The sequence below is a fragment of the Podarcis pityusensis genome (assembly GCF_964106645.2).
Source record: "Podarcis pityusensis genome assembly, chromosome: 6".
NCBI classification, from domain to species: Eukaryota; Metazoa; Chordata; class Lepidosauria; order Squamata; family Lacertidae; genus Podarcis; species Podarcis pityusensis.
This window is the reverse complement of record NC_138030.1, coordinates 42,627,872-42,655,789: the sequence shown is the minus strand read 5'-3', so window position 1 is coordinate 42,655,789 and position 27,918 is coordinate 42,627,872. Positions and strand designations below refer to the sequence as shown.

At 44.7% G+C, this 27,918-nt stretch overlaps 1 protein-coding gene across 2 annotated transcripts; it reads left to right on the top strand.

The window, feature by feature from the left end:
• Positions 1-142: 142 nt before the first annotated feature.
• OPTC (opticin) lies at positions 143-26,744 on the top strand. Of its 2 annotated transcripts, none has more exons than XM_081010148.1 (7): positions 143-1,129; positions 6,173-6,395; positions 7,962-8,115; positions 18,713-18,871; positions 21,431-21,633; positions 23,386-23,481; positions 24,202-26,744. In XM_081010148.1, the coding sequence occupies exons 2-7, from the start codon at positions 6,180-6,182 to the stop codon at positions 24,370-24,372; spliced, it is 999 nt and encodes a 332-aa protein (XP_080866274.1). In that variant the 5' UTR covers positions 143-1,129; positions 6,173-6,179; the 3' UTR covers positions 24,373-26,744. The 2 variants fall into 2 exon arrangements, with proteins under 2 accessions (XP_080866274.1, XP_080866273.1); XM_081010147.1 differs by lacking the exon at positions 143-1,129 and adding an exon at positions 5,065-5,560.
• The last annotated feature ends 1,174 nt before the right edge of the window (positions 26,745-27,918 follow it).

Here is a 27,918-nt window from a genome sequence, read left to right as displayed (position 1 = left end):
CTATCTATCTATCATCTATCTATCTATCTATATCTATCATCTATCTATCTATCTATCTATCATCTATCTATCATCTATCATCTATCTATCTATCTATCTATCTATCTATCTATCATCTATCTATCTATCTATCATCTATCATCTGTCATCGATCTATCTATCTATCTATCTATCTAATCTATATATCACCTGCCTTGCTTGGGCAGCAGAGCAATTTAATCCACTTTAATTGAGCAAGCCAAAATTATGTGCTTGAATCCCTCCCACCACCACACAGACATACAATACTAGCATTTTGGAGGTCACCATGACCCTAAAAATAACCTTAAGAAGCCATTGTTGCAAGTAAGAGATATAGTATTATTATTGGTGGTGGTGGTGGTGGTAGTAGTAGTAGTATGCTTTAGTCAGGCACTAATATCATTTGAAATACAGTGGTACCTCGGTCTACAAACAGCCCTGTTAACGAACTATTCGGTGAACAAACTCTGCAAAACCGGAAGTAAGTGTTCCAGTTAGTGAACTTTGTCCTGGAAAATGAATGGAAACCGAACGGTGGAAGGGCACCGGCAGTGGGAAGCCCCAGTAGGAAAAGTGCACCTCGGTTTAAGAATGCTTTGGTTTAAGAACGGACTTCCGCAACAAATTAAGTTCATAAACTGAGGTACCACTGTATTTAGGAAGGTTCCCAGAAGCAGTGTATGTCCCCAGGGTGTCCTGTGTGAGTTGAAATCATCCCCACACTACAGACCACCTACCAACTTTCCAAACCTACACAAAATTGCAACAGAGTCTGAAAGGTCACTCCCAGGCCTGCAGCATTTCATCCCAACAACAAGACCAGCTTCTTGGAGAAAAGGTTTAACTGAGCATGTTTGTTTTCTGGTGGACTTTGTTAAGGTAGCCATAGGGGGTAAAATGGGAGGGCGTAGCCTGGTGACAGATGGGCTGAATAATCATCATCCTGATTGGCTGCCCTTTCTGCCTGCCCCTGTGCACCCCTCACATCTGCACAGTTGTGTTCCCTCCTCACCGCCACCACTCTCATTAAAAGCTTTTCAGTCCCATCACACTTGGTGCTACAGAAACACCGAGCCTCTTCTCTCAAGGCAGGCAAGCAGCGAAAGTGGTATGTATGTCAATAATTTGCTCCTCTCCCCCCTTCCCTCTTCGTTGCTAACAAGCAGAGCTCAAGATCTTTCAGGCTTGGTTACAGGCATGAAAACTACCCAGGGATTGGGACTATTACACAAAGCATGAGTTCTTCCTGCAGTGTGAGGCTCAAAGCTGGCCATGATATTCCCAATACTGGATATGATCGGTGGAAGATCTGTGGGGAGTAATGACCACAGCCCTCACATAAAGGCACCTTTCTAGAATGTTCTCTTTTAGGGTTAAATTTACATGTGTCCGGATGTACGCATGGGGGGGGGGGCAGAAATGGATGTTACAAACAGGTTTCTACTCAGATATGTACATCCACCCATGAAAGACTGTGTGTGTGTGTGTGTGTGTGTGAGAGAGAGAGAGAGAGAGAGAGAGCACCTCTGATAATGTTTTTATATGCTTGCAAGCTCTTCCAGATCCTAAAGGCCGTGTGTGCACACAGATGTGTGAGTACACCTATGCTAGGACACGGGTGGCGCTCTGGTATAAACCACTGAGCCTCTTGGGCTTGCCGATTAGAAATTTGGTGGTTTGAATCCCCACAACGGGGTGAGCTCCCGTTGCTTTGTCCCAGCTCCTGCCTAGCAGTTTGAAAGCATGCCAGTACAAGTAGATAAATAGGTACCACTGCAGCAGGCAGGTAAACAGCATTTCCATGTGCTCTGGTTTCCGTCACGGTGTTCTGTTGAGCCAGAAGCGGTTTACTCATGCTGGCCACATGACCTGGAAAGCTGTCTGTGGACAAACGCCAACTCCCTTGGCCTGAAAACGATATGAGCACTGCAACCCCATAGTCGCCTTTGACTGGACTTAACCGTCCAGGGGTCCTTTATCTTTTTTTTACCTACACATATGCATTCCTGTAGAATAGTCATGTGTGTGCCTATTTTATTATTTAAATAAATTTAAATATTTATATACCACTTTCCTACCTGATGGTCTACAAGGTGGTTCACTGAAGTAAACACTGCATTGCAAAAGTCTAAAGAACCACTGTCCACGCAACTGCAAAGGCGATACAATGTAAGAAAGACAGCAGCAATAAACCAATAAAGTAGAAACTGTATAACAAATGTATAACCACAGCATATAAAAAACCATACCTTAAACAAAACCATCAGAAGCTGTGGCATTTGAATGGCATAAATGTCATTCATATCTGACAAATCGAAAGGGGGTGGGCATTCCATAAGGTTGGGAGCATCATCATGAAGAAGGACCTTTTCCCTGTTGTTATCAGCCAAATCTCCAAAGTCAAGGGTGGCTAAAAAACAAGTTAGTTCTTCCAGATCCTAAAGGTTAGATTCAAATATCTGGGTCCTAAACTATTTAGGGATCTGAAGGTTAAAACCAGCATTTATAGTTGTGCCTGAAACAAGCTTAAGTAAATGTAATGTAGGCTTCTTGTATGCTTCTGTGGGCGAGCTTCTGTGTCTGTTTGCAAGTATTGGACATATGTGATGCACTGCTGTGGGAACATATTTGAATTTGTGTGTATGTGTGCATGCACCTAGGCTTGTGTAAACACCATGTACATTGATGGCTCTATATATATAATCATTATTATTATTAATCATAAATACACAAACAGATGGAATAAATGCGTTGGCAAACACATTATGATCCAAAAATGGCTGCTGTCCAAGCACTGGCATCTTCCGAACAAAACATATTATTATTATAAGAGAAGTTAATTGGTTTTAAATTCTGTCACTCAGTCTCTGTCTCTTCCTCACATTGTTCAGAGGGAAAACTTTGTACCAGACTCAGAATGCCTCAACCACTGTGGACCTCTTCCTTGTAGGTGGCCAAGGCTATGGGTTCTCTTCCTGTTCCCTTAAAGGTTTTGGATCCTTTTTGTTTTGTTTTGCCAATTGGGAAGGAAGTGGTGGCCTAGTACCCTGGTCCTGAATGGGGTAACTGTGCCCCTGAAGGACCAGATGCGCAGCCTGGGAGTCATTTTGGACTCGCAGCTGTCCATGGAGGTGCAGGTCAATTCTGTGTCCAGGGCAGCTGTTCACCAGCTCCATCTGGTACACAGGCTGAGACCCTATCTGCCCGCAGACTGTCTTGCCAGAGTGGTGCATGATCTAGTTATCTCTCGCTTGGACTACTGCAATGTGCTCTATGTGGGGCTACCTTTGAAGGTGACCTGGAAACTACAACTAATCCAGAATGCGGCAGCTAGACTGGTGACTGGGAGTGGCCGCCGAGACCACATAACACCAGTCTTGAAAGATCTACATTGGCTCCCAGTACGTTTCCGAGCACAATTCAAAGTGTTGGTGCTGACCTTTAGAGCCCTAAACGGCCTCGGCCCAGTATACCTGAAGGAGCATCTCTACCCCCATCGTTCTGCCCGGACGCTGAGGTCCAGCGCCGAGGGCCTTCTGGCGGTCCCCTCGCTGCGAGAAGCCAAGTTACAGAGAAGCAGGCAGAGGACCTTCTCGGTAGTGGCACCCGCCCTGTGGAATACCCTCCTACCAGATGTCAAAGAGAAAAACAACTACCAGACTTTTAGAAGACATCTGAAGGCAGTCCTGTTTAGGGAAGCTTTTAATGTTTGACGGACTATTGTATTTTAATATTCTGTTGGAAGCCACCCAGAGTGGCTGGGAAACCCAGCCATATGGGCAGGGTATAAATAATAAATTAATAAATTAACTACTGAAGGCCTCATGCAGCATACTATTAGAACAGGAGACGAAAGATGAAGAGGTAATATCAGTTATGATTAAATGGGCACAAGATGTAGGGCACAACACTATGAAGGAAGATTGGGTTAAATTATGGAAAACTGATTTAAAATTTACAGATTGTTCCCTATTGAAGGAGAATTACATGAAGATGATGCACAGATGGTACACAACACCAGTGCAGTTAGGGAAAATGTACAAAACTAGTTCAAATATATGTTGGAAGTGTAAGGAAAAGGAGGGGACATTTTATCATATGTGGTGGGATTGTAAGGTAATTAAAAAAATTTGGGAAATGATTTACAACGAATTGAAGAAAATGTTCCATTTAACATTTGTTAAAAAACCCGAGGCATTTTTGTTGGGGATTGTAGGGAAAGACCTGCCCAAAAAGTTGAAAAACATCTTCATGTATGTGACAACGGCCGCAAGAGTTCTGATAGCACAAGGATGGAAGACTGAAGAAACCCCAACTAAAGAATCATGGCAAGAAAAATTGACGGACTATGTAGAACTGGCAAAACTGACATATAAGCTACAGGACAGGGATAACTGTGACTTTAAGGATGAATGGGAACCCTTTACAAAGTATCTGAAGATGCAACAATGCGAACTGGACTCCTTGGCAGGTTTTGAATAAACATTCACAAACCTTTTATTGATAATAATCAGCTAAATAGTTTGAGGATCTATACAACTTTGTAACATGCAGAAAACAGCATTCTTAGAGAAACCAAAGACTGGAACTGAGGGAAGTCGGGGGGGGGTGTGGGAGGGGGGAGGGGGGAGGGAGGAAAAATGGGGGGGGACAAGGATGATATGTTTTTGGATAATATGTTTTGTTATAATTTTGAATATAAATAAATAAATAATAAATTAATAATAAATTAATAATAATAATATTGATAAGTTATTGCATCTCCTAGTCATGCCTTCATTCCCTCGGCTGTGAACTGAACCAAAAATAGCTTTCGACAGGGTTCATGCACTTGGCAATCTGGGAGCAAAAATGCAGGTTAAGACCTAAGGAAGACGCATCCTCTTTATTGTCTGCAACTCACCAAGTTGCTAATGATGCTTCAGCATTCCCACTGGTGGCAGAGGATGCTTTAACTCCCTCTTTCTGAAGCTTTGCCACCCTGGGTCTGAGCGTCCTTTTCTGCTGCAGTCAAATCTGGCTTGTGAGTAAGAGGTGAAGTTGCTCTGGGCCTCTCCGGCACGGCAAAGCAGTCAGGCATGAAAATGACTGAAAGGGGAAGGAGATTAATAATCCCCTCAGGGCTGGAAGCTTCAGCCATTTCTTCCCTGGCGCTGTGAACCTCCACTGCTTGTCCCCCCCCCCCACTCCCCACCACCTGCAAGCTCTTTATGAAGCTTGTAGTGGAGCTCCTTTTGAAAGTGCCGCAGGGCAAGGTCAGGCGGTCTCTGAAAGCACTGGAAGGTATAGTAATAAGGAGCTAAAGTGGAGGCTTTGATGAGGAGTTGGAGCAGGAGAAAGCAGCAGCCAGATTACTGAGAAGGCAGAGTTGGAAGCGTGGTGCTAGGAAGAAAGGGCTAGTGAGCAGAAAACAATATCGAGGCTCCTTAGGATCTGGCTCTGTTGCAGATAGTCGAGGCTGCTCCAAAAGGGCAAACCAACCTCAGTCTGCCCTCAGCCAACCCCTGCCTCAGAACACAAGAAGAGCCTATTAGATGAGGTCAATGACCCATGGTTTTATTTATTTATCTTATTTTATTACACATATATCCCATATATTTCTCCATGGAGCTCAGTGTGGTGTACGTGGCTCCCTCACTCTCCATTTTATCTCCACAACAGCCCTGTGAGGTAGGTTAAGCTGAGAGGCAGCGACTAGCCCAAGGTCACCCAGTCAGCTTTGCCCTGCATTCTCGAAAAGGGAGTCTGTAAGGGGAACCCAGTGTGAGGGTTTCACTGCAAACCTGAGTACTAGATTCATGGGGAACCAGGGTCTTGGTGGTGTTTTCTCAGTGGTGGAAGGAAAGCACTCAGTTTACATTCAAAAGCTAGCTCCTTTCTTTCCTCTACATGGTACTGAAAGCAGGTTCTAGACCATGCTCTGATGTCAGGTTTTGAAAGGTTCTGCCCATCACCATCCTACTGGAGTCTCTTACAACATACTCAGTGAGGCAAGATCATTTTCATTTTATGGATGCAAAATTAATGCCCAGGTAGACCAACATGCCAAAGGGCATGGCAAAGATTCTGTGTCAGAACAAGGAATGGTACTCGTCTCGTGCTGGCTTTCTTATGGTGCTTCTGCTCTTGTTGCTCCCCACCTGACACTCAGGCACAGGATGCAGACTGCAGCCTTGGTGGGCCTAATATCCGCCCTGACTCTGGCTCTGGCTGTTCCACTGAAGGAAGATGGAAAGAAGAAGGAGAAGCACAGATCTGCCACTTATGACAGCCTGGATTTAGGCAACTATGACCTCAACCTGGACAACTATGGAGAGGTCATTGATCTCAGTAACTATGAAGAGAACTACGATTATGGGGACCTGGCATCAAAGGTACTATAGAATTGCCACTGAAATGTGAGGTCTGCTATTCAGCAGATTGTTTGTCCTGCTCAGAATCGCAGCTTTAAGTGCCTCCCAATAATTTAGCAGTCCCCAATATTCATACTCTGCCTTTCTAACAACCCACTAACTCTTGCCAGATGGTTGTGTATATAGTGTACACATGCAAAGTGGTGTATTCCGCTTGCAGAATTTGGATTACCCTCAGGCCAAATCACAATTCTGGGTGTACAGTGTGGGTGTACACTTGTATGTAGACATAGTCACCCTGTGCAGAGGCATCAGCTTCTCAGGTTTTACCACCTTACCTCAGGAGCTCAACTGTCGGCAGCAATTTCAATTAGCTATGCACATCTCTTCTACTGTCTCCCACACTTACATTGTTAGCTGCAATAGATTGTACTCTCTATAAATCCTTCACCAACGCTTTTGTCGGGGCAGTTCATAGGCAGCCATAAATATGCTTAAGGAGACCGAAGTCTTAAAGAGCAACTGCATGCCACGGCAATAGGAATGGGGAGATCCAGATCAGGACCATAGTATGCTGGGAGGGGGACCTTCTCCTCCCCTGCCACAGCACCAACAAAAACAACACCAAAGGGAGATTCCCTCCAATTGCAACCAAGAGGGGGATTCGGAGACTGCAGGAGAGGAGGGTTAAGATCTCAAATTCTCCACATGCCACTGTTCTGTTCCGATTCTGTCACCCTCTCCCCCTCTCATAACCACCTACATTTACTAGTTAAAGCAACATTTTAATGTAACTTATGATTTAGCCCTCAGAACCAAACTAAATGAGATGCCGTTTCTGCAATTAATTGAATGATTTGATTTTTTCATATAAAAAGGTACCCGATCCAGATTGAGGCCCCCGTATATGCAGGTAGGAGGTTTTAACCCTTTGTCCACCAGTGCAATCTTAGTCTGGATCCACCCCCCACAACTGCTATTTGGATTGGAAGAAAAATGTCCAGTCGTGCAAATGAGAGCTTTTCTTCCCAATGCAAGTAGCAGACACAAATCTTCGTCAGAACTGCAGCAGGTGACAAAACGTTAAAGCCTCCTTCTCTGCCTACCCACTGCTACCAGGGTCCTGATCCAGATCAAGACCCCTGCATCCATACATAAAGAAATGTATTGCGATAATCAACTGGCCTCTAATATGGTGAACTGCAATTTCCACAAGAAGGGTGACCTTTCCTTTCAGTTACAGATAGGTAGCCGTGTTGGTCTGCCATAGTCAAAATAAAAAAATTCCTTCCAGTAGCACCTTAAAGACCAACTAAGTTAGTTCTTGGTATGAGCTTTCGTGTGCATGCACACTTCTTCAGATACAGTTTCCTTTCAGCTGCTGGGAACATTAGACTATGTAACATTACCCCAGCAAGGGACACCTGAAGTGTTTGTGTGCAGAAGAAAAACAACATTATGTATGAATCGCCCTTAGAAGACAAACCTGGAAACTTCTGCCCTACATATGACTCGGTTTCCCCCTGTGTAAAATGGACTCTGAGCATCATAACTAATGCAATCACAAGACCCTTGATTTACTTACAGATTGAGGTTGGCACCCTGCCTCCTCCTACCAAGAGCTTGCCGGGGCCTCTGAGCACAACAACTGGGGCGACTGAAATTCCACAAAAGAGCCCACCAACATCCACGGCTGCCAGGCCTCAGGGACCAGGCCTGTTTGAGTCCATAACAGATCAGGGTGAGTAAAACACCGGCACTCAAAACCATTAGTCTTTCTGCATGAAACAAAAACTAAGGATAAGGGTGGCATATGCTGCGCAGGAAATTTCAGCATGAAGCAGCTGGTGAAATATTGCCCCAGTTGTAATGCTGGGGTCTCTTGAGGAATGTGAAGCATCTGTGTGTTTCTTCATATCCGTACAGGATGGGTTCCTCAATAGCTACAATTCATGACTGTTTGGAGTGCCATGTTAGGCTTAAGGCATCACACAATACCTGAAGGCCCAAGGAAGGGATGTTTTGTCACATCTGGGAATGAAAGGCTCCTTTATTCTTTTGGGACCTTGCTGTGGTGATAGCTTCCTTGTCTTTAGCTCAAAGGGGAGAAGTGATGGTTAAATAAGAAACAGTCTAAAAGCAACAGATCACTAAATATTAAAAGCTTATTGAAGTTGAACATCTAGAAATAAATAAATCACTAAACACCTGATCAGCTTTGCCTGCAAAGCCCTAAACAATCTGCATATATTCGGCAGCATCTGCTTCAGATTTGCTGTTTAACATCAACATGAAAACATCGAGTTGGGTTATCGGGGGTTTTGGAATGCAGCTCTACTTCTCCTTCACATCTGCAGGTGTGGCAGTAGATGGACTGGACCATTGTGTTGCCTCAGTGATTAACTAGATGAGAACCAACAAACTGAAGCTCAATCCAGATAAGGCTGAGGCACTGTTACTGGGTGGTTCCCCAGACTGGATGGTTTCCTTCCTCTTGATGGGGTTACATTCCCTCTGAAGGAGCGGGAACTCAGCTTGGGGGTCCTTCTGAATCCTTTGCCGTCACTTGAGGCTGAGGTGGCCTTAGTGGGATGGAATACATTCTATCAGATGGGCTGGTGGCTCAGCTTTGCCCCTATCTAGACAGGGATAGCCTAACATCTGTTATCTATGCTCTGGTAACCTTTAGGTTAGACTACTGCAACACATTATACATACCTCTGAAGACAGTTCAGAAACTTCAGCTGGTGCAGAATTCAGCAGCCAGGTTGCTCACCTGGGCCTGACAGTTTGAACACATTACACCAATTCTGGCCCAACTGCACTGGCTGCCAATTAGTTTCTTGGCCCAATTCAAAGTGTTAGTTTTTACCTAAGCCTTAAATGACTCAGGGCCTCAATACTTCAAGGACTGCCTCTTCCCATAGGAATCTACCTGGGCCTTGTGGTCATCCTCTGAGGTCCTTCTTCATGTGCCTCCTCCATGAGAGGTCTGGAGGAGGCACACAAATGGACACAAGAATGGGCCTTTTCTGTGGTGGCTTCCCATTTGTGAAATGCTCTCCCCAGGGAGGCTCACCTGGCTCCTTCATAACTGTGGGTGCTAGGTGAAAACCTTTCTCTATAACCAGGTCTTTGGCTGATTAATATTCTGTGGCCTTTTAAATGTGTTTGTGGGACTATTGATTAGTTTTTGTTTTATTATGTATTTTATTATGTATTTTGTGTTCTCATTTTGTATTTTTCTGTTGTGAACCTCCCTGTGATCTTCAGATGAAGGGTGCTATACCAATTTAATGAACAATATATTATGGTAATAAGCATCCTTCTTCCACCATAAAACAAAAAATTCTGTTCAAGTAAAGCCTGATTTTTTCTTTTTTTCTTTTTAAGGGAATGGTGCTGCTAGTGTTGTATTTATCTCTGCTGCCAGTTTTTATATCTTGCCTGGTTTATTTTTGTATTCCTTTGTTGTCCTTATGTTGTTTTTTCAAACTGCATGCCAGTTTTGAGTATTTTAATTGATGGGAAAAGCAGCTCCCATTTTTTTTGATAAACAAACACACACTGTTGAACATTTAAAAGAGGCGCCTGATTCTTTTCACCTCATCCCCTCTCTGCCCTATGCCCATCCATCTAACAGATGGAAAGAAAGCAAAATTTGCTCTGCTTGTACATTTAAAAAGCAAGCAGGCTTGGGCTCCTTATTTGAGACAGGAGAGAAGCTTGATAAAGGAGCTGCTCAGAAACAAACAGAAACGCCAGCAAAGCACCAAGACTTTAATGAGCAGCGACGCAGCGAAAATCGGACAGAGTAGCAATTAGATTAGTGACAATTAAAATCCTGTAGCGAGGGATAAATATCTTTATTCATTTTCTGCCACTCTGAACTGGGACAAATTAAGTAGTAGGCTGAGCGAAATTGTTGGCTTTCTGCTTTGAACTCCTCCACTAATAGATTTGGAGTCTGTTTAGTCCTCTGAATAAGAGGTTTTTTTATTTTAAATACTCAAGCAGTTTTAATTGGTGCCTGGAATCTTGTCACTTTGACTCTGCAATGGGCTGTTGGCTCCAGACGTAACAGCAGCAATGATTTCTCAGTGCAAAAATAACTCCCATTTCCTTTCGGTTGGGTTTCTCTGAATATGAAAGGCCAAACAAAATTCCTGGGGTAACACCATAAGGTTAATAAGGCAATGTTGCACCCTTTGTATTGGACTTGGCCCAGGCTGATTCATTGCTAAGCAGCTATTTGGACTAGTGGTTTGTGATTCGTCTCTTTAATTGGAATTGACTCATTTGTTCCTCTTTTTTGCCTTTTAAAAGAACTTAGCACTCACTTGTGAACAGAGCCAATCTGACACCCCACATTTTCCATATCAGGACATCACAAAAACTCCGCCTGCTGTTTGGTCGTCCTCTCACCTGATAGCAAAATGAGAATGGCAATTCCTTCTATGCCATGCCCACAGTTTTCAGAAAATATTTGAGTCTAGGAGAAATAGCAGATCTATCATTTATCTTTTACATTTCAATCTTACCCTTTCCTCAGGGAGCTCAATGCAGAATACAAAGTTCTGCCCCCTGTATTATCCCCACAACAAACCTGTGAGGCAGCCTAGGTTGAGTAAGTGTGACTGAGCAAGTGACTGGCTCAAGGTTACCTGGTGAGGTGCATAGCAGAACCATGTATGCCAGCCAAAGCTCCTTTGGGAAAAGGTGGGGTATAAATATATACCAGTATACCTGAAGGAGCGTCTCCACCCCCATTGTTCAGCCCAGACACTGAGGTCCAGCTCCGAGAGCCTTCTGGCAGTTCCCTCACTGTGAGAAGTGAGGTTACAGGGAACCAGGCACAGACTTCCGGGTTGGCGCCATCGCCGAATGGCGGACTCCCTCCGAGCTCCGGAGGGAGCCTGCTCGGCAGGGGCTGGGTCCTACCGCACCGGCGATGCGGGGACCCTTAAAAACCACGGCCACGGAGGCCGTGGACATGGAGACTCGGCTGGCACCGCTAGCGCCCTCCCGACTCATGAAGGAGCCTTTTTAAAGGCTACGGATCGGGTGCCGGGGAGAAGCGTGGTGCTTTGAGTCCTCTGCTATCCCTGCCGAGCGAAGCCGCATGCCATCCGGCGGAGAGCGCTGACTTCTTCCTTTGAAAATTCGGACTTCTTAACAACAACCCGTGAGTAATTTGGAAACCGGGTTCAAAAGGAGAAAAAAAAGAATTTTTTTTTTTTCGGATTGGACACGAGCGGGGGGGGATCCAAAAAGGAAGTCAGTCCCCCTCCCTACTGTAAACCTTCCAAAACAAGGATGGGGAAACCAAGGTCCAAAAAGATTTGTATTGCTGATAAAAACTAAGAATTCCACGATGGGGAACTACAAGAACTGTGCTGGAGGAAGAATTGAGGGAGAAGGGAAACGTAACCCCCCCCCCGGGAACCGGGGTGATTGAAGAGAGAGCCTGGTGAAAAGAGTCGGAGATTTTGACAGCTGTCAAAGTAGCTGTCAAAGTCGGAAAGCAGAGAGGATTTTATTATGAGAACTTTGCTGGTTAAATTTGTTACAATTTGCTATAACCCGTTAAAACTTGGATACAAAATGGCGAAAACATGGATAACAATCGGACTTTTGGACTAGAGAAAACAAAGTTACAACAATCCCCCTAGAGGAGTTTCGGGACATTACAAAGATGGTCGTAAGTGGAAAAATACCATTGGAATTTTACAGGACTGGTTATCTTCTGGGAAAGCTGCAAAACGGAAATAATATTTTGTCTACAGGGTGTTCAGCTAAAGGAGACAATAGAATTTTCTATTGAAGAAAGGAAGGGACTGAACGCAAGTTTTTGTTCCTGAATAACAATAATCCCTGCAGAGTTACTAAACTTCTGAATTAGAACGTTTCAGCAGCGGAACAAGAGGAAATTGGACTACAACTTGGAAAGGACAATGGGGGGAGTTTTATTAAAGATTTGAAGTTAAATGTCTTAAAAAATAACTATAAAAAGAAAAAGCCAGCAAGGAGTTGGGGGAAATAGGTGATTTATGGACTTTAAGTATTCCAGGCAGATAACATGGTTTGGTGGTCAGGGGAAAATTAAACCGGGGACAGGGGGGGAGAACTAAAATCCAAAGGCTTGTCAACTTTTTTTTCTGAATTGGCTCTTTTTCATCTATTATACTTTTTATTTCTTATTTCTTATATTTCTATTGTGTGGGGTGTCCTTATCATTAAAAAAAAGGGAAATTGTGGAATGAAAATGGGGTGGGCCCTGGGGAGAGAACTTTTGTCTTTTATTAAGGGTATTGATGAGGAGTGTATAAATTTTAAATTCGAATAATGGTCTAAACAAATTAAGTTTCAATTAGAACTGAGAGCTTGTGGAGCCAACAATATGAAAGGGGAATATGGTAGGGGTGGGGGAAGGGGGGAGTCCCGGAAAGTGGATGTATGAAAATAAGGCTTTGAATGTACTTTAATCTTTACTTTCTGTATTTTTGAAAATCTTATTAAATATCATTTAAAAAAAAAAAAAAATACAGGGAACCAGGCAGAGGACCTTCTCAGTGGTGGCGCCCACCCTGTGAAATGCCCTCCCATCAGATGTTATGGAAATGAACAGCTATCTGACTTTATTGAAGACATCTGAAGGCAGCCCTGTATCAGGAAGTTTTCAATGTGTGATGTTTTGCTGTGTTTTTATTTATGTTGGAAGCCACTCAGAGTGGCTGGGGCAACCTAGTCAAATGGGGTGTGTGTATACCGTATTTTTCCCTCTATAACATGCAGATTTTTTCTCCTAAAAAGTAAGGGGAAATGTCTGTGCATGTTATTGAGCGAATGTGTGGTCCCTGGAGCCGACAGGGGCGAGTGAAGGCAAAAATCAGGCAAATATCAATCGTCCGGAGAAGGGAAGCCTTGAAAAGAGGAAGCTGCTGCTTTCCTGCATTCTGCCTCAGGGTCTTACTGCCCACCTGCTTCTGTTTGTTACTGTGTTTGCTCAAACGGAACAAAGAGCAGAGAAAACCCCTCCCCTCCAGGCAAGCAGAGGGGAAAGCAGAGCGTCCTTCCTTCTAATTCCTCTCCGTGCTCCGGTGCTGCAACATGCAGGTGGGGGGGAGAGAGAGAGCTGGCTGGCTTGGGTGGGTGCGTGGGGGGAACTTTTGCCTTCCTTTCCTCCCTCCGGTAAAACCCCTCTCCTGCATTCTTAGCCAGCTGCTTCTCCGCACACCCCTCTCGGTGCTCCTTGTCCCTTCTATGTTTTTCCTTCCCTCCCCACTTAAAACGTGGTTACAAAGCACGGATCCACATGGATCCTCAGGATCTTTGCATTGGGTCACCCCAAATTCACCATCAGATCACATAGCAATGATCTGATGCAAAAACAGGGCTGCAATGGTGCAAAAACGTGGTTACAAAGCACGGATCCACATGGATCCTCAGGATCTTTGCATAGGGTCACCCCAAATTCACCATCAGATCACATAGCATGTCCATGGCTACAGCCTGCACCAAAAAAATCACGCACCCACTGTTGCCTGGAGCTGCAATGGTGCAAAAATGTGGTTACAAAGCACAGATCCACATGGATTCTCAGGATCTTTGCATTGGGCTACCCCAAACTCACCGTCAAATCACATGTCTGTGGCCACAGCATGAAGCACAAAAATGATACATCCACTGTTTCATTCAGAATTTCCCCCCCTTGTTTTCCTCCTCTAAAAACTATGTGCGTGTTATGGTCAGGTGCGTGTTATCGAGCGAAAAATACGGTAAGTAATAAGTTGTTGCTGCTGCTGCTGCTGTAGTAGTTTGTTGTAATAATACAAGTATACATTTTGTTTGTTTTATTGCTATGGCTGGTGGATGATGCAAATAAAGATTCATTCATTCAATATACACAAATAATAAAATGAATGTCCAGCTGACAGTTCACTATGTTATGGCTTTCAAAAGAGACAAATGTTTAGCAAGATTTTTCAGGTCATGGGTAGTCATGGACATGTTGGAAAACTAGCCCCATCTGGAGAGGCTGTCCCCTCTCCCTGCTCCCGGAGCTGGTTTACCTGTGATTTGCCTCTGGCTGCGTTCCCAGACAGACCAGGGAGATCTTGATATAGGCGACATTTCCCAGCGTGGAAAATGCACACCCCCTTCTCCCCCTTTCGCAGGGGAAAGAAGAATAGTCAGAAAGTCCTTTTACATATTGTTTATTTCTGACATTATAGCTCTACAGAAAACGTGTCCGATCACTTCAGTTTCCATTCAGCAAGTAAGTGACGAAGACTTCCTTTACAAACACAACAGGAAGGTCTCATATTACACACTGAGCAAATTCCGGTGAACCACCCTGTGAACTGACTGTAACATTCTTTCCCACAGTCAGCCCCATCATGTGATTATTTTCAAGCTACCAGTTTGCAGCTGCGTTGCTTTCATATCGTAACATACTCCCCCATATGAATCAATGTTAGCTGCGAACAAAGCTTGATCCAGAGAAGAAAACAAACAGTTGTTATACATGTAACAATCCCCTGTTGTTTCAGTTCCACCTTTGGAACTACCCACCACTGGTTTCACCAGTGTAACTCTCTGGTTGTCTCTTTTCCAAGGAATGAGTGCATCTGCATTACCTTGGCTAGGGAATGTAGTGTTACACTTAGCAACTCCCAGTTGTGTCTTTGTCTCTGACTTTGACACAGCTTTAACTTGTCTAGAGTTGTCAACAATAGTAACACATGCAACAGCTGAGTTAGCAAACTCTTGAGAATACCTCTTGGGTGGTACGCCCTTTGTAACCCTCTCAGACCTGCGTATGAGGTGCTGATCCTCTTTGCTGACTGGTTCATCCTCAGGACCTTTTGGAGAACCACGCCCAACAGTAAACAATGGTTCAATCACTTCTGGTTCAGCTTTAACCTGTGTAGGTCTAGACATTGTGTGAGAACGTCTCTCAATGACTGTGTCAACAGAACTCTCTGAGCTGTCTGTGCCACTGTCTGTACCAGAATAATCAGAAAAATCAGAATCATCATCTGAATTGTAATCAGTGGGAAATGTATGAAAAACCCCTCTCTCTTGTCCAGGAGCGTTCTCTAGAAACTTTGTGAGAATCACTTGACCAGATTCAGACAAAATTACTCTGTAGAGACCCTTTTCATAACCCACAAAAATGCCTTTTGCATTCTTAACTCCACCTGGAGCTTCTGTCTTTACGTGAGATCCAAAAACCTTAAGATGTGCTACAGAAGGTTTTCTATGGAACAGCTTCTCAAAAGGAGAACTTTCCATACCTTTTGAAACCTTTCTCACCCAAGTGTAACAAAAACAAGATAAAGATTCAGCCCAAAACTCATGTGGCAAATGTGAACTCAGCAATTGTGCCTTCATGCCATCCTGCAATTCTTTGTTCACTTTTACACAAATACTTTTGTGCCATGCAGCTTCAGAAACAGCAACGTTGTGCTTTATCCCTTGTTTCTCCAGGAAATCCTGAAAATCCTGTAAAAGAAAAACTGGTTTTTCATCTGTGAAAAGACAATCAACATTAGCATCATGAACATTCTTAACCTTATCACAAAACTCCTGAAACCTTGTTAAGGCTTATTTGGGCCTCTGCAAAATGTAAATCCATACATAATGAGAGAAATGATCAACACATACAAGATAATATTTAGCATTGTCTCTAGATGGTGCTAGAGGACCAATTACATCAGCATACACTCGCTGAAAAACTCTGTTAACCTTCTGTGTCTTCTGATCCTTGACGTCTTTCGTCACACCTGCAAGAGAAATCATGTTAGACTCAGATGCAGTACAATTATTGTAATCTTTCTCATCATAAGTCAACAGATACAGTCCATCTTTCTCTCTGGCAGAAAGATACAGCTCTCCATCTTTGAAGATTTTGCAGCTTTCCTTATCATAGGACAACACCAGTCCTTTCTTTGTTATCTGCGAAACACTCAGCAGATTGAACTTTAAATCAGGAACAAAATACACATTGCTTATAGTCAAGTTCAGGCTTTCCAGATACACAGTCCCAAATCCGGTCGCTGTGATCTCCTGACCATTGGCCTGTTTCACAGTGAAGCTTTGCTTCTCAAACGTAGAAAACAATTCCCGGCGTGATGCCATGTGCTGGGTGCAACCTGTGTCCAAAACAAAGGCGTTTTCCACTGATGATGTGGCTTTTAGCGACATCAAAACCTTAGCTGGTTTTGCCTGGGACTTGGCTTGACCTTTGCTTGAAGCCTCAGGCTTTGCAGAGCTCCCTCTAGCTCCTTTCTGTTGACGTGGCTTCTTACAGTTCCTCTGAATATGCCCAGGCTGTCCACAATTGTAACAACGAACAACGTTCAGAGCTACTGCCTGCTCTTCTCTATCAATAGCAGTGGGGGCGCTACAACTCCGAGCCTCACTCCCCCTGTCAGCAACATCCATTGCAGCAAGAACAGGAACAGCAACAGTTCCTTCATTCCCCCTTTGGGGCGCAAAGCTCCTCCCAGCTTTCGATGAGCTCTCAAGAATCTGGCCAGCGCCATCTTGGCTCTCCCCCTCTGGTGCAGCCAACTCTCGGCCCTTGCTTCTCACTCCAGCTTCACAAGCTTTCTGGAGTTTCTGAGAGAACAGAGCCATCTTAATTCCAAGTTTCAGCTTTCAGCTACGAGCTGAAAACTCCAAAAGCCTATTGGGCTGTTCACTAGCTGCTTGCACCTGGCAGCTAGCCTAGCTGCTTGGAAAGTCCCTTCCAAGAGTCTGTAAACAACAAGCCTTCGCTGCAATTCCAACAGCTCTTTGCAGCCTCCGAGCTAATTTTACTGCTCCGGCTTGTTTCTCCTTGCTTTTGAAGCTAACAAAAAATACTCACGTCTTGTCGCTTAGCAATGGCAGTTATGTTCTCCCCTGGAATGTGAAGAATGTGGCTCTTTCTCTGCCTGTTCTAATCCAAAACACGGCAGTTTCCCAGTGAACCGGAGAATTTTCAATCCGCGCACACGATCCAGCCATCAATCAGCTTCTGTCAGGGGTCTGTGGAACGTAGCCTATCAGCAAAACACGTCTCCACCGGGTGCTTAGCCATCTGTAGCCGTTACTTTGCAGCTTCCATCCGCTTGCTACCACATGTTGCAGAGGATGTTTACGATCCATCGACCTCCATTCTGCTACCACATGTTGGAAAACAAGCCTTCTCGGGAGAGACTGGCAACTCTCCCAGACTCCCGGCTTGTTTACCAGTGACCTCCCTGGCTGCAATCCCCGCAATTCCAGAATAGGTCTCAATAGGCAACATTTCCCAGCGTGGGAAAATGCACACCCCCTCCCTCCTTGCTTCCCTAGCAGGGAAAGGAGATAGCCAGAAATCTATTTACATCTCTTTATTTCTGACTTTGCAGCTCTACAGAAAACGTGTCCGATCACTTCAGTTTCCATCCAGCAAGTAAGTGACGAAGACTTCCTTTACAAACACAACAGGAAGGTCTCATATTACACACTGAGCAAATTCTGGTGAACTGCCCTGTGAACTGACTGTAACATTCTTTCCCACAGTCAGCCCCATTATGTGATGTTTTCAAGCTACCAATTTGCAGCTGCGTTGCTTTCATATCGTAACAGGACATACTGGAGGATTCTCAGGATCGGTTTAGCAAACAAAGGAACACAGTAAAATGCAACATCATTTCAATTAAAAAAGTAATACCAGAAACAACGCATGATGGGAAAGTATGATGTGTAAATAGAAAAATGGAAAATGCATTAAAAAAAAAAAGTAATACCAAAATGTGAGCACTTAAAGAATGGATGTGTCCAGTAGCTCTAATCCTCTAAAAATTAAATGTTTGTCTTATTCCTTAAAGCAGAGATAGGGAAGTTGTGGCCTTCCAGATGTTGTTGAACTCCACCTCCCTCTGAGCCCCTGCCATTATGGCCAATGCTTAGGAATGGTGGAAACTGTAGCTCAACCACTAGCAGCCCAAATGGTGAGGCAGAGCTACAGAGCCAGCCTCTTGACAATGGTGTTGCTCAGCTTACCTGGGCAGTGCTGGGGTGAGGCAGCATGGCCAGGATGTGGATACCCCAGCTAGAGCACCCAATTTCCTCTGCTGGTGTGTTTGTGCAGCCACAATCACACCACCACCCTGGCCCATCCCAGTGTAATCCAGGTTAAGCTGTATCAATGCTGACCTCAGGAGAGTAGCTCTGTGGCTTTGTCCCACCACATATCTCATTACTGGGTTCAGCAACGATATCTCCATCTCTGTGCAGGGCCATTCCTAAACTCTTTCACTGATCAGGCCCACATTAACTAGCACTCTCTACCCTGTCTCTAGGTCTTCCCACCTGTTTGGTCTGTGTGTGCATCAGCACCTCTGTGTACTGTGATGACTCTGATCTAGAACACATCCCACCTCTGCCCTTGGAGACCACATATTTCTATGCCCGCTTCAACCACATCAGCAAGATTCAGGCCAGTGACTTCACCGGACTTGGTATGCTATGCTCCTTAGGGCTTCTGGTTACAGTTCTCACACTTGCAAGCTGCTTCACCCCATCTAGGCAGCCTTGTCTGTTACAAGCAAAGTCACCTGTGCAACTCTCTGCTCTTCCTCTCCACTCTCCTGAGGGTGAAATGGGTAATGTGTTTGCCACACGCTTGTCTCGGAAGTGGGTATCTGAATACCAGAGTCTGTTTTCACACTGGCTCTTATTTCATAATGCAATCTGACAGAAGATTGGGTCGTTGTCAGATTGCAAGCCAAGAATCTGACCCAATCAGGCCCTGTTTTCAATGGAAGCAGCAGTGGTAAAGGAATTTGGTTTAGGCATGTCACCACAAATTCTGCGACGTGGTGAAAGACACATAGAGCTGGCACAGCATAGGCTAGATTCCTACAGGCTTGCCCTGTGGCTATCAAATGTTAAATGGATGTGTGAACAGGCTGAAAGTGTGCTGGAAAATGTGAATGGGATGAATCTGGGCAAAATCTGGGTTGCAGTGAGCATGACATAATTGCTGCACTACCTGGAACGATATCCACCTTTATTATGTGCTGTCACAATGGATTCTGCAGTGATAACCGTGAGTTGAGTTACTAGTCTGGGCGTGTGAGGAAGCAATCACACAAAGCCAGTTTCACTGTTCATCGGGACATAACCTGGTTACATTCATCCCATCCTGGTAGGATTTGAGTGAACTCACCCTTTGATCCCCAAGTCCATTAACAACTGGGCAACCATTCTGAGTTCCAACCATATGTAAAACAAATAAAGATCTCAAATAGTATTCATATGAGCACCAAACTATTCTCTCTTGCACAGCCTGATATTAATTTGACTCCTGTCATATATGATCTTTAGTGCACAAATTATGTGTACAGTATTTTTCGCTCCATAAGACGCACTTTTTCCCTCTTAAAATCTAAGGGGAAATGTCTGTGCGTCTTATGGAGCGAGTGTGGTCCCTGGGGCTGGAGCGGGGGACCCGGGCTTTCCCCGCCAGCCCCAACCTGCTCTTTGGGGGTGGGGGAAAGCCGGGCTTCCCCCACCGCCAGCCCCGGGGAGCAGCGGGAAGCCTGGAGCAGCCTTTCCGCTGCTCCCCGACCTGCTCTTTGGGGCTAGTGGTGGGGGAAAGCCAGGCTTCCCCCCACTGCCAGCCCCACAACCTCGGGGAGCAATGGGAAGGCTGCGCACAGCCTTTCCGCTTCTCCCTGACCTGCTCTTTGGGTCTATATGCAAAAAAAACCTTAGGACTTTTGCTTCTTCTGCAGCCAGGTGCCAGCATATGTAAGGCACAAAGGCTTCCTCATGTTCATGGTTGCAAAGCATTAGCCCCAAATAACTGTGGCCCAAATGATTTTTTTCTTTCTTAACAAATAAATATGTCAGGATCTGGAGATGGAAAAGACTGCCCAATTTCTGCCAGGCACATACATTTGAGACCTTGTAATACACTATTCTCAGCCAGTGGAAAGCCTCAAGAGGAATGTAGTTTTCACCTTTGAAGGTTTTGAGCCAATACCAAAAGAAAAGGCTGGCATTTTGCTAGCATCTCACACTGTTTAATACCAGGGGAAACTGGTAGAAGAGAACATGTTCACTTCACAAAGCCTGTCAGCTGTGCAGTTCCTGGGCTGAGTGTTGAAAGCAAGTTGTTTTGTGAGAAATCAGTGTCAGAACAGCTAATTTCATTTTGATTCTTTAAAAGCAGAAGAAGAAGTCGTCATATTCAATTCTGGTGCAATAGAACTTCCTCTTCTTCTCGTGCCTTTTCCAGCCCCTTGTCTGCCCACCCTCCAAATCAGCTTAGGAGAAATTGGGGTACTCTTAAGAGCAGATTTGTGGGGAGGAGAGGAAAAGAAGGCCTCATTGTACCAGTGGAAACGCTGGCACAACACTGGATACAATCCTGTTACAATACCAGAGGGCTCAATATTTCAGTCCACCCCATCAAAGCCCTAGAGAAAGACAAATACAACCAAACATGTCAAAAAGAGGAAGTGATCCTATTTGGGGCTGAATCTGTGTTACACTCCTGCACCAAAGAGACCCCAGATTCTAGTTGCAGCTCCCAAATGTTGAGAGAGGAGTGTATCCTGCACATTTGCTTTTATCTTACATTTTGTGCATGCATTGAAGCAGCCTTTCAGTGGCATGTTTCTTTAGCTGTTTTTATTTTCTTTAAATAGCGTATATGTACTCCAGTGCTGGTGTTCATAGTAATATTGTAATTAAAACAACAGCACCAAACCACAGGTGGCATCTGCGAAATTGACAATTTCCCCCTAACCTTGTCAGTTCACCAGAGATCACTGCAACGAGTGTGTGTGTGAGGGGAGGGAGGTGGGTTGAACAGGCAAGTGATACAGAAATGGGCATGTACAGGGGCTATCATCAACTACCAATGAGAAAGTGCACCCCAGTCTACTCTCACTCTCTTGGAAGGGATGTGTGGTCTCATTTAAAATAGGAAACACTATGGTAGTGATGTGCATTAACTGATTTCCAAGTGATCACCTGTGATTTGGCTCCCAAAACTATTTTTTTCACAGAAAAATTGAAACGAATTGACCTCACGAGCAACTTTATTTCCTGGGTGGATGAAGACGCTTTCAGGATGCTGCCTTCCTTGCAAGAGCTTGTCCTCCCTGAAAACCAATTGACTTCCCTGCCTGAGTTGCCCAGTTCCATTGTGCAGCTGGACGCCCGCTTTAATGCAATCCAGAGTGCAGGCATTCAACCGGAAGCCTTCAAGGTGAGCATCTCTCAAATGCTGCAAGGCCTAGATTAAGACCCCTTCCACTATTTTTTTCTGCTGCTTTTTTTATTGTTCTCATTCCGTATTGGTAAGAGAAGGTTGTTCTACATGGATGTTCTGCATCATTTCACAAGTGTTTTGGGGTGGGGAGTGGGGACAGACAACGTGAGTGAAGCATTCACATGATCTAGGGTACAAAGTGATTGCCCCTGGTGTTGTGGACCTCTTAATGGACCTGAGCTATAGAGGCTGATCAATCTCGTTGATTGCCGCTACTTGCCATGTCACTGAGTCACTACAGCCCTACCTGGGATTTGGGCGAATTATCACCAGGTTTGAGCCCTCTACTTGATTTGCTTTAGAACAGGAGTAAGCAACGTGGGGTCCTCCAGATGTTCTCCCAACTCCCATCAGCCCCAGGCAGCATAACTGATTATTGGAGGTGATGTCTAGCAATATCTGGAGGGCATCACTTTGGCTGCTCATGCTTTAGACATTAACCATTGGTGATGAACCCAGCAGTGGAATTCTGGAAGGTCTGGGGATGGGGCTCCCTTATTATTACCTTGCAAGGTAAAGGTAAAGGTAAAGGTACCCCTGCCCGTACAGGCCAGTCATGACCGACTCTGGGGTTGCGCGCCCATCTCGCTTAAGAGGCCGGGGGCCAGCGCTGTCCGAAGACACTTCCGGGTCACGTGGCCAGCGTGATGAAGCTGCTCTGGCGAGCCTGCACCAGAGCAGCACACGGAAACGCCGTTTACCTTCCCGCTATAAAGCGGTACCTATTTATCTACTTGCACTTAGGAGTGCTTTCGAACTGCTAGGTGGGCAGGAGCTGGGACCGAACGACGGGAGCTCACCCCACCGCGGGGATTTGAACCGCCGACCATACAATCGGCAAGTCCTAGGCGCTGAGGTTTTACCCACAGCACCACCCACGTCCCATTATTACCTTGAGGTCTCTGCATTTAACCTTTTGTCTATGTTTTATGCTAACAAACAAAAAAACACAATATAAAGCTGTAGAAAATCAATGTTCATTGGTACTACATCCTATGTAACAGACGTTTGGCAGGCTCCAGAGCACCCAAGACTTTTTGTCATCTGTTTGTCTCTTTGCCTGGGTGCTTAAAGGTAAGAAGGCAGTCATTTCTATTCCAACCTGTTCATAATTTTATTCATAAGAGTTTATTCATAAAAAGCAGCATTGTTTCTTTTCTGCTGCAGTTCATTCCCAGCATCTTGCTGTCTGTTTGCTATTTTTCATAAGTTCTGCCATAATTATTGTTGCTATTATTGATTCCACACCTGCACTTGCTAATTGAGGCAGAGGTGGGGCAGTGGTTAAATCCTATTAGGTTGGCTGGGTGCTTAGAGGTTTGCCAGAGAAAGCAGGATTTGAACACACATACACACACCATCACAGCTCCTGAACAGGTAGATATGCAAACTGTAGCAATATCTGCTCCAATGGCTGCTTAGGATGGAATTCTCTGACATCCTTATGAGGAACCACAATTTGATGTAATATTTTGGGTTCCTCCTATCATCTGTGGAGGCCCAGCTTCCTGTTGGGTTAGATTTTTACCCCTGCACGAACCCTTAGCTGCTTTGTCCTGGATTTCAATCTGCTAGGGCCTAGCCAAGCTGACTTCTTTGGAAAACTCACATTTCCATTGAAAATCCTGGGACGCCTCACTTGAACACTCAAGGAGGCAAAGGGCTGATAGTCCTTCCTTCTGCTTTCAGGATCTGAAGAAGCTGGAGTTCCTTCATCTGTCTGACAACAAACTGGACTACATCCCCATGCTGCTGCCTGAGAGACTGAGGTCTTTGCATCTACAGGTGAGAGAGTGACGATGAACTCTTTAAATGAGAGAGAGAGGACAGCAACAGCCAAAGCACAAGCCTCTGAGAGACTCAGTCGTTTGCCGCTCATTTCCTTTCAGATTACAGTGGTACCTCAGGTTACATATGCTTCAGGTTACAGACTCCACTAACCCAGAACTTTGCTTCAGGATGAAAACAGAAATCGGGTGGCGGCAGTGGGAGGCCCCATTAGCTAAAGTGGTGCTTCATGTTAAGAACAGTTTCAGGTTAAGAACGGACCTCCAGAACGAATTAAGTTCTTAACCAGAGATACCACTGTTAAAAAGCAAGGAGCAGTTATAATGTGGGCTCATGCATTATCTTTGCCATTATTTCTCTAATTGCATGTGATCTGTACCTACCAATATTCTTTCCCTGTCTTGCAATTGCAATTGAACCCTAAATGGGGTCTCTTGCCAACCTCCATGACCAATGCCATGCCCCGCAAGAGACCTGGATGCATTCAATCAGACCCTAAGTGTTTTGAAGTCCATGTCCACCCTGGACTGTACTGGTGAAGGCCCTTTCCAGTTAGCTATCATGCCCCCCAAGGATTGCTGATTGGTCTGAACAAGGGAAAACACTAATAACTTCGAGCCTCTTCTTGATCTATGAGTGTTGGTAATTCCGCCCCCCGCACTCTCCTCCACCAGCCCCATCTGGTGATCGTCTTCGCTTCTCAATTTCCTTCCCTAGAACAACAACATCCAGACCATGCACGTAGACACGTTCTGCGACAGCAGGGACCACAGCCACATCCGCCGGGCTCTGGAGGACATCCGCTTGGACGGCAACCCCATCAACCTGAGCCTCTTCCCCAGTGCTTATTTCTGCCTGCCTCGCCTGCCCACAGGCCGCTTCTACTGAATGGAGCAGCAACCATTCACCTCCAGCTTGCACCATAAGCCTAAGGGGAACAGATTTCAAGAGAAAGTGACCCTGGTATGAATTTCACTGCCAGGCAGAAGTGATGCTGCTGGACTGCTCCCTTGGACTGCCTCCTCTTTCTCCCTTTTACAACATAGTCCATCTCATTTACTTGAGTATATCTGGTGCTGGGCTGCATAAGCAGCATTAATCCTTGATCTGCCAGTGCTGGGAAGAAGAATCAATGACTCTAGTGCTATTTTTTAAAAATTAAGCATTCACTCAGTACATCTTCTTCTCATTCTCCTTTAATCCTAATGTGCAACTGTCAAGATACTTGCTAGAAAAGATTGACAGATCAATTGAGGTTCCTTTTCTGAGACTCCACCTTGCAATTTCCTTCCATGAAGCAACAGATCTGTGCAGCTTTATGACTTGGCATCCTATTCTAAAGCATCTTCTTCAAGATTCACAACTAGTCCAGTTCTGGATCCCTGGGTTGCTCTGTAGCTGACCTTCCATTCTTGATTCCCCACCACCACCACCAAACTCCCCCAGCCTGACACCTCCACCTGCTGCTATTGTAGTTTGGGGACTTTTTGCACTTTTGCAGATGCCCCCTCTGGGTCCTGACCTTTCGACCCTCTTTATCCTGGCAGAGTATCTGCTGCATATTAATTGTGCTGCACAATAACACAGCCTTTTGTGCAAATCAGGGCCTCTCATGGAGGATGCAGCTGGTGTGCTTCCAAGCCCACATGTAGGCTTGGATCAACACACAGGAGAATTTGTCTAAGGCTCAGATATTACAGAATCAGGACAATGTGGAATGTCTTTGCTGGTCTCAGGCACACCATCCTTCCCTTCTGGATTTGGGCCTGAAGGACCAAGGAAAAGGGGGGGGGGGAATGCATGAAGGGTAAGTTGTAAGAAAGCACAGTTTGTAACATTGCACAACATCGTGGTTGATGGAGGGGCCCAGCTGTTAAGGTGTCAACCTTGACTTCTAATTTCCTGGTTTTGTTGAATTTGAGTCAACTCAGGACTTAAACCAGCATATATATTTTTAATCCTTTAATTTTCCTGGTTTTTTAAAAGCAAATGTATTAAAATATTAGGATCTCTTAAACATGAAAGTAGCTTTTTTGCAGGAATGATTTTTTTGAATGTAATTGTTAGTTCTCGTTGTATAGCTGAAAAGGGTGCATGGGGCTGGGGAGCAGGAGGAGTTCTGTGGTTACATGAGGTGTGTGGTAGTAGAGCATGCATTGTGCGGTTGTGTTGTGTTGCATGGTTGCAGGGCTATGTGGTTGAGGGCTGTGTGAGTGATTGCTGTGGAGGATGATTGCAAGGAATGTGACTGTGTGGAATTTTGTCTTATCAGAAGGTTGCATTGTTGCAGTGGTGGGTGGGGCTACATGGTATGTCACTGATTGGTCAGTTGCAAAGTGTGTGTGGTTGTGTGATGTGTGTGAGTGTATGTGGTGCTCACAACAGGTTTTCAAGTTTCCAAAAGTGCCCTGGGCCCCCAAAACATTGGTGCCTCCATGTCACTATTACGGTACATTCCAAAACTAATGAAATACTTATTGCACATGGAATCCATTAGGTGGCTCCCTCTTCAAACACAGTAATCCTGGCAAAATTCATGCTTCAAAATTCAATTTGTACAAACACCACCTTATTTCTCCAGTAGTTGCTGCCATAGATTTTAATGTGGGAGGAAAATATTAGTAGCTTTTGAACCCCTGTTGCATGCACAAACACACACTCAATCTGGATCAGGACCACAATTGCCCAAAAGGTTAAAGCTGCCTCTAAGCCATCCCCGGCTTTAAAAAACAACAGCTGCGTTTAAAGGCACATATATGTTGCTCACATAACATGCTATTTGGCCCTAAATGTGTGATAATGGAGCAGGTCGTAATTGCTTAGTGCTGTGAAGAAAACACTCAGCATGTGCTCAGATGCACTATGTGGTTGTGCCAGGCTACAGTGGGGGGAGAGTTAAGATCTGGTCCCATTGTGGCCAGGCAAAGCGATCAGGTCCATTGGCTCCTCTTCTCCCTGAACTGCTTCTATTCCAGCTGGATTTTTGCAGGACTTCAAGAATGGGTGCCTGAGTCTGCTTCTTTTCTGCCTCCTTTTACCCATTTTTGTTGTGTCTTGTAGACTGAAAGCTTCTTAGCTTGTTTTTAATTATGTTATCAACGTTGCTATGGGAGGTTTTAATATGTTCTGGAGCCATCTAATTAATGGTATACGTGTGCAATCGTTTGATTAAAATAAAATACAAACTAAAGTGAAAATTAATTTTCTAAATACTTCTGATTGATTTCTGTTAACCTAATGAAAGTTAAAGGTTAAATCCTGGGGGGTTGCAGCCAGGCCCATGAAAGCAGGGAAGGGGGAGGGGGGCATTGTGCACACTTGCCCCAGACCTTGGAGGGCTAAGCTGGGGGTGGGGGCCACCAGAGACTGCCTGCTTTTTTGTTTGAGTTTGTAATTTTATTCTAACAAGACTCCCGCCCCCAGCCTCAGACAAGTTCTGCATGGGGTTGGTTTTAGCACTAAGTAAATGGTCCCATCAGTGCAAGGATTTCTGCCTGGCCAATGGAACTTCCCCCTTCCCCCTGTAAATTTGTTTTCAGGGTTCCTAGGAACAAATTTGGCGCGACAGGGCACACACAGGTGGAGGCAATCCTTGTGCTGATGGGACAGTTGAGGTGAGATCCCAAGATAATAAGTAGGTAGGCTGGGTCTACTCTTTAAAATAAAAAGGTGGTCAAATCCCTCAATTTCAAACCTGCATTGCAAAGTTTACTATGAAACGGAATAAAAGTGGAAGCTCCAACACAATTTGAATGGTTCAGGTCAGAGGATCTGCGATATAGCAACCTGCCCCAGAAGCTACATTAAAATCCAGCCTGATAGATCTGTGGAGAAGTCATCTATTTCTTTAAAATTATGTATTAGAAGAATAAATTCAAAGATCACATTTGCCCATATGTTTGTGTGTTTTCTGTAACTTCTTCCTTAAGATCTTGTTCTTAAAGTTGAATAAATACATGGAAAATCTGTTTCAGATAGACAGAAGCCTGAAGAAACATCAAGAAGCATTTGATTCAGCACCAACCTTCTGCTAAATTCAATTAGATGGAAATGATGTGGAGGAGAATATAATCCCTTTGCTTAAGTGTGCAGTCTCTAGGAAGCAAAAGAAGAAAGGGAAGGGGGGAACATTTCACTTTGTTGTTTTTTCTTCTTCTCCTGCAGGGATTCTGCTCAACCAAAATCACACACTTCTCTGCCCCGAAAGCCCACAAGATCTGTTGGGTTTCTATGCAATTCTCATGCACAAAACACTGTTTAGTGTCTACAGCAGAGTGATAAGAAGTGCACATGGCTGTGTCATAATGCACATAGAAGGTGGGTCACCAGTTATTGTCTAAATCCATTTTATGTGAAGCAGCCAAACCTCATTAGTGAAATCTCCATTTAGCAGTCCCATTGTTTGGGCTGGAGAGGAGAGAGAGGTTAAGGATG